At 40.3% G+C, this 6,161-nt stretch overlaps 1 protein-coding gene across 3 annotated transcripts; it reads left to right on the forward strand.

Annotated features, from left to right (window-relative positions):
* The first annotated feature begins 3,300 nt into the window (after nt 1-3,300).
* ormdl2 (ORMDL sphingolipid biosynthesis regulator 2) lies at nt 3,301-5,861 on the forward strand. 3 transcript variants are annotated; one of them, XM_024376078.1, is made up of 4 exons: nt 3,301-3,357; nt 4,406-4,579; nt 4,759-4,910; nt 5,069-5,861. In XM_024376078.1, exons 2-4 carry the CDS (start codon nt 4,406-4,408, stop codon nt 5,202-5,204), a joined length of 462 nt encoding a protein of 153 aa, XP_024231846.1. In that variant the 5' UTR covers nt 3,301-3,357; the 3' UTR covers nt 5,205-5,861. The 3 variants fall into 3 exon arrangements, with proteins under 3 accessions (XP_024231846.1, XP_024231845.1, XP_024231847.1); XM_024376077.2 differs by having other exon boundaries at nt 3,353-3,466; XM_024376079.2 differs by lacking the exon at nt 3,301-3,357 and adding an exon at nt 3,358-3,377.
* The last annotated feature ends 300 nt before the right edge of the window (nt 5,862-6,161 follow it).

The raw sequence follows: 6,161 nt of genomic DNA on the forward strand, positions 1-6,161 counted from the left end.
TCTCTAAAATTTTTGAGAGGAATGGAAGATTCGATATAGGCCGATAGTTTTTTATATTTTCTGGGTCAAGGTTTGGCTTTTTCAAGAGAGGCTTTATTACTGCCACTTTTAGTGAGTTTGGGACACATCCAGTGGATAGAGAGCCGTTTATTATGTTCAACATAGGAGGGCCAAGCACAGGAAGCAGCTCTTTCAGTAGTTTAGTTGGAATAGGGTCCAGTATGCAGCTTGAAGGTTTAGAGACCATGATTATTTTCATCATTGTGTCAAGAGATATAGTACTAAAACACTTGAGCGTCTCTCTTGATCCTAGGTCCTGGCAGAGTTGTGCAGACTCAGGACAACTGAGGTTTGGAGGAATACGCAGGTTTAAAGAGGAGTCCGTAATTTGCTTTCTAATAATCATAATCTTTTCCTCAAAGAAGTTCATTAATTTATCACTGCTAAAGTGAAAGTCATCCTCTCTTGGGGAATGCTGCTTTTTAGTTAGCTTTGCGACAGTATCAAAAAGGAATTTCGGATTGTTCTTATTTTCCTCAATTAAGTTAGAAAAATAGGATGATCGAGCAGCAGTAAGGGCTCCAAGCTTCCTTCCAAGCTAGTCGGAAGACTTCCAGTTTGGTGTGGCGCCATTTCCGTTCCAATTTTCTGGAAGCTTGCTTCAGAGCTCGGGTATTTTCTGTGTACCAGGGAGCTAGTTTCTTATGAGAATTTTTTTTAGTTTTTAGGGGTGCAACTGCATCTAGGGTATTGCGCAAGGTTAAATTGAGATCCTCCGTTAGGTGGTTAACTGATTTTTGTCCTCTGGCGTCCTTGGGTAGGCAGAGGGAGTCTGGAAGGGCATCAAGGAATCTTTGTGTTGTCTGTGAATTTATAGCACGACTTTTGATGTTCCTTGGTTGGGGTCTGAGCAGATTATTTGTTGCAATTGCAAACGTAATAAAATGGTGGTCCGATAGTCCAGGATTATGAGGAAAAACATTAAGATGCACCACATTTATTCCATGGGACAAAACTAGGTCCAGCGTATGACTGTGACAGTGAGTGGGTCCAGAGACATGTTGGACAAAACCCACTGAGTCGATGATGGCTCCGAAAGCCTTTTGGAGTGGGTCTGTGGACTTTTCCATGTGAATATTAAAGTCACCAAAGATTAGAATATTATCTGCTATGACTACAAGGTCCGATAGGAATTCAGGGAACTCAGTGAGAAACGCTGTATATGGCCCAGGAGGCCTGTAAACAGTAGCTATAAAAAGTGATTGAGTAGGCTGCATAGATTTCATGACTAGAAGCTCAAAAGACGAAAACGTCATTTTTTTTTTTTTTTTTTGTAAATTGAAATTTGCTATCGTAAATGTTAGCAACCCCTCCGCCTTTGCGGGATGCACGGGGATATGGTCACTAGTGTAGCCAGGAGGTGAGGCCTCATTTAAAACAGTAAATTCATCAGGCTTTAAGCCATGTTTCAGTCAGGCCAATCACATCAAGATTATGATCAGTGATTAGTTCATTGACTATAATTGCCTTTGAAGTAAGGGATCTAACATTAAGTAGCCCTATTTTGAGATGTGAGGTATCATGATCTCTTTCAGTAATGACAGGAATGGAGGTGGTCTTTATCCTAGTGAGATTGCTAAGGCGAACACCGCCATGTTTAGTTTTGCCCAACCCAGGTCGAGGCACAGACACGGTCTCAATGGTTATAGCTGAGCTGACTACACTGACTGTGCTAGTGGCAGACTCCACTATGCTGGCAGGCTGGCTAACAGCCTGCTGCCTGGCCTGCACCCTATTTCATTGTGGAGCTAGAGGAGTTAGAGCCCTGTCTATGTTGGTAGATAAGATGAGAGCACCCCTCCAGCTAGGATGGAGTCCGTCACTCCTGAGCAGGTCAGGCTTGGTCCTGTTTGTGGGTGAGTCCCAGAAAGAGGGCCAATTATCTACAAATTCTATCTTTTGGGAGGGGCAGAAAACAGTTTTCAACCAGCGATTGAGTTGTGAGACTCTGCTGTAGAGCTCATCACTCCCCCTAACTGGAGGGGGCCAGAGACAATAAGGACTGACGTATCGGATTGTAAATCAAGCAAAGCTTGTTTTTCATCCTTAGGTAAATTATGGAAAGATTTGGACCCCTGTTTATTCTTAAGGAGATGTCCAACATCATTTTCCACAATTATGCAATATAGAGTGATTGCGATTGGCTGGAGGTATAAAATAACTCTTGCTTCTAAAAAGAGTCGGAGTATGTGCAGGAGAGCAACCTACTGGTTCAATAGAAGTGTCAGAATTAGGGGAGCTAAAGTATTCCCTTAAACGGATATTTAAAAAAAACAAAAACTTAAACATGTCTACCTTAACATCAAAATCGTTGCACTGGGTTGTAGGCACAAAAGATAACCCTTTATTAAGCAAATAGACATGGGCAGGGCTCAATATATTGCTTGATAAATTAAAGACACTCAGTCCCTCTGATAGTCGTTTCTTCTTACCCCGTCGGGTGCGGCATCTCGTCGGTGCGCGTGCCTGCGGCCACCTCCGCCCGTCCGTCCAGTCTCTCGTTGAATAAAAAACTACCACTGGAAGCCGATGAGGCGCTGGTTGTAGAGCGTTGATCAGACAAGGGTGGATAGAAGTAAGCGGCATCCCTCCTGCGTCTGTCAGGGAGAGGGGGAGCAGGACCTCTTTTGTCAGGGTTTCTCCAGAAGTAGACTTTACCATCGGCATTTTCTTTTTTGTCTTGGTTGAAATTCTTGATTTTAAGTTACTTTATTTCTGTAGACAACTTGTCCTGGAGCGCTTGGTTAGTTTTCATCAGTTCATTGAATATGCCATCATCATTAACAGCTGTTTGTAGAGCTAATCGTTTTATCCATTTCAATAAAATCCTTCTTCAACTGATCAACAATTAATGTCATTAAATCAATAGAGAATTTGTTCAGGATGGCACACCAGTGCTCACAGAAATCATCTGTGCACTGTCCCAATGATGGTTCTTTTTGCCACCTGAGTCCCCGTTTCACATTTTACACTCAGAACTACACTTTTAATAGCCTATATTTGTTTAAATAGATGGACTATGAAATGTTTGGTAGGGCAACAGAGGACAAGGGGGATTGTTTTATTTTAAAATATTATCAACAACCACCATTTGAATGCAATTATTTTGTATTTTCTTCTTCCCTTTTAACATTGGGTAAAAATATGTTTAATGTATATTTAGATTTTCTGTCCACTCATAATAACGTTATTATAACGGAAGATTTATATTAAATGACGTGGAACCATTAAAGCTAATCCCAAAACGAACAGGGGCGGGGTTGAACATGTTTAGGGATTTCCTGGTTACAACATAAGGTGAGTTTCTAACTAGCTAGGTGAGTTTCTAGCTACATTGTCAGGAAAGTTTGATATAAAATCCTAAATGTAATGGATTAGCACACGAGTTGACAGAATCTAACGCACTGTAAGTAGATTTTGCAGATGCATCTACGTTTTCACGGCGCAAACAGCTGTTGTTATTTAGTTAGCTAGCTAGTAACGTTAGCTAGTTTAGCCAGTTAATCGACTGTAGTGTTTCCAGTAGGTAAACTTGGCTATATCGTAAAGATCCATGAAAACAAGAATGAGCTTTTTGGTCTTAATTGAAGGTTAGGGTTTGGCATAATGTTAGCAGTGTGGTTACGGTTAAGAATCATATTTGAAGAAGATCAGCCGTAGAAATAGGCTGGGTTTATGACTTTGTGGCTGTGGTAACTAGTGACGACCCGAGTGTAGTGGCCAAATCAGGCCTAAAGTTGCTTGAGCTACTTAGTCAGATGAGTTAGCTAGACCCACTTGCTATATATTCACAACAAGGTATTAGCTAACGTTAGTTTTAGACTTCTCTTAATTAGTCTGTGAGGGAAGCATTATGGCTGTGGTGATCAGTGGCAAAATTTCGGGAATTCTCAGTTTCCCATATCCACTTTGATTGGAATTGGAAAAGATTTACAATATGATAATAGCTAGCTACCTACAATACTAGTATGCAATCAAATATGGTCACTCACCTGGCCTAGTGGCTTACTGGGAATGAGAACTAGGCTAGATTTCTACTTCCCCTTGACATCAACTTTCTGTATCTGACATAGCCATCTTCTCTTGTTGTGATCTGTGAAATGAGTAGTTGAGGGAACTCTGTGAAATATGCAAATTATGTATTCATTCTCCTTTTATTTTGTAACATTTTAGGATAATTTAATTATAGATTTTCTGTTAACACCATTATCTAGCAAGGGACAAGCCATAGGCCTAGTTCCTTTAGATTCCTTTCCTCTATTAAGCATCAATGTTTTCTGTATCAAGCCTGTATCAAGCTTCAATGTCCATTGCTCATCATGTGTAATCCTCCCGTTTCCTCAAGATGAATGTGGGCGTGGCTCACAGTGAGGTAAACCCCAACACAAGGGTGATGAACAGCAGAGGGATCTGGCTGGCCTACCTGTTGTTGGTCACCGTGCTGCACGTCGTCCTGTTGAGCATCCCTGTCCTCACGGTGCCTCTTGTCTGGACCCTCACAAATGTCATCCATAATTTGGTCAGCCCAAGTATTTATAGTTTGTTTATCATTTTTCCAATCAAATGTTCTCAATTAAATACATTTCTATTTCAACTACATCATGAAAAATGAGGGCTTGTATTATGACATTGTAATGACTAATGAGTGTGTCTGTTGATCTAATAGAGGTGTGTTTATGTGTGATCTGTCCACCACAGGTGATGTACTTATTTCTGCACACGGTAAAGGGCACTCCTTTTGAGACACCGGACCAGGGCAAAGCTCGCCTACTCACACACTGGGAACAGATGGACTACGGCATTCAGTTTACATCCTCACGCAAATTCCTCACCATCTCACCCATTGTGCTGTAAGACTGAAAATCTGTACATACTAGATTTTGTTATGTTAAGTTTTCCTTATGGCTTGCAATGATACATTAATGTGGAAGAGTAACTATTGAATTATTGCATCCTTGTTTGTTATCAGCATTGAATAATAACCCTAAACTAGCTGTTAATTCTTCAGGTATATTCTTGCCAGTTTCTACACCAAGTACGATGCCACACATTTCCTGGTCAATACAGGCTCTCTCCTCAGCGTCCTCCTTCCAAAGCTGCCCCTGTTCCATGGAGTACGAATATTTGGGATCAATAGGTATTGACTAACACAGGTGGATAATATCAGAGTTATATTCTATTTATGTGTACTTTACTTGTGAGGTCCAGAGGCGGAAGTGAATAAGAAATGTTTGGTAACTTTATGAGCTGTTTGAAGGGCATTGTTGTTTTTATTGCACAGTTCATTTTCGCTCTGTGACTAAAAACAAAGAACCAAAATGCACTGAACGCCAAGCTATATGATTAAGAGTTACTGAGTGCCTCTGCTTTATTTCATTTAATTTATTTTCGTTATATGACATTCATGATGTATGTGTGCAATGTGCTTGTATCCTCAAACCATTACTTTCTCTTTTTGTCAGATGACATGTATTTGACGTTGTTTTCTAGAAAGAGCTATATTGTGAACGTCATCACCTTCAAACCTAAGTCTTTATAGGATGACTTGTATATGTCCACACATTGGAATGTGTGATTACATAGTTTAGGATAGTGGCATCCATATAAATATAATGTTGGATGCCATACAAATTGAATGTTGCCAGTCTTTGCAGTGCCATAAATGTTTCACTTGGCTGATAAATTTTTTCCATTTAGTTTGGTAACAATCAATCCATGTGATGACTCTTATTGGAGGTCAATTTCCATGTGAGCATTCTCAATAAATTATAGTGTCTAATAATAAACTTTCAATATCAGGATTGATTTGTCAGTGTAAATCTAAATACTTTGTCTTTGTATGGAAATTTGGGGTACATCCCAGGGCATACATCATTGTCATTTTGTGTACAAACACAAGTGCAGCAAATTAATAGATACACCCAAGACAAAGAAAATTGTTGCATTGATTGTTCTCCTCTAATTCCATAATGCTCCAAGTGTGAAACCTAAGGGGAGTGTTCAGCAGTGAGTGACAACAGCAGCACAGGAGTAAAGTGACGTTGCAGGGGACTGAGGGGTCGGACCATCATGTAAATTCTCAGATTACCTGTGTAGGCGTG

This window comes from Oncorhynchus tshawytscha, linkage group LG16 (assembly GCF_018296145.1).
Source record: "Oncorhynchus tshawytscha isolate Ot180627B linkage group LG16, Otsh_v2.0, whole genome shotgun sequence".
NCBI classification, from domain to species: Eukaryota; Metazoa; Chordata; class Actinopteri; order Salmoniformes; family Salmonidae; genus Oncorhynchus; species Oncorhynchus tshawytscha.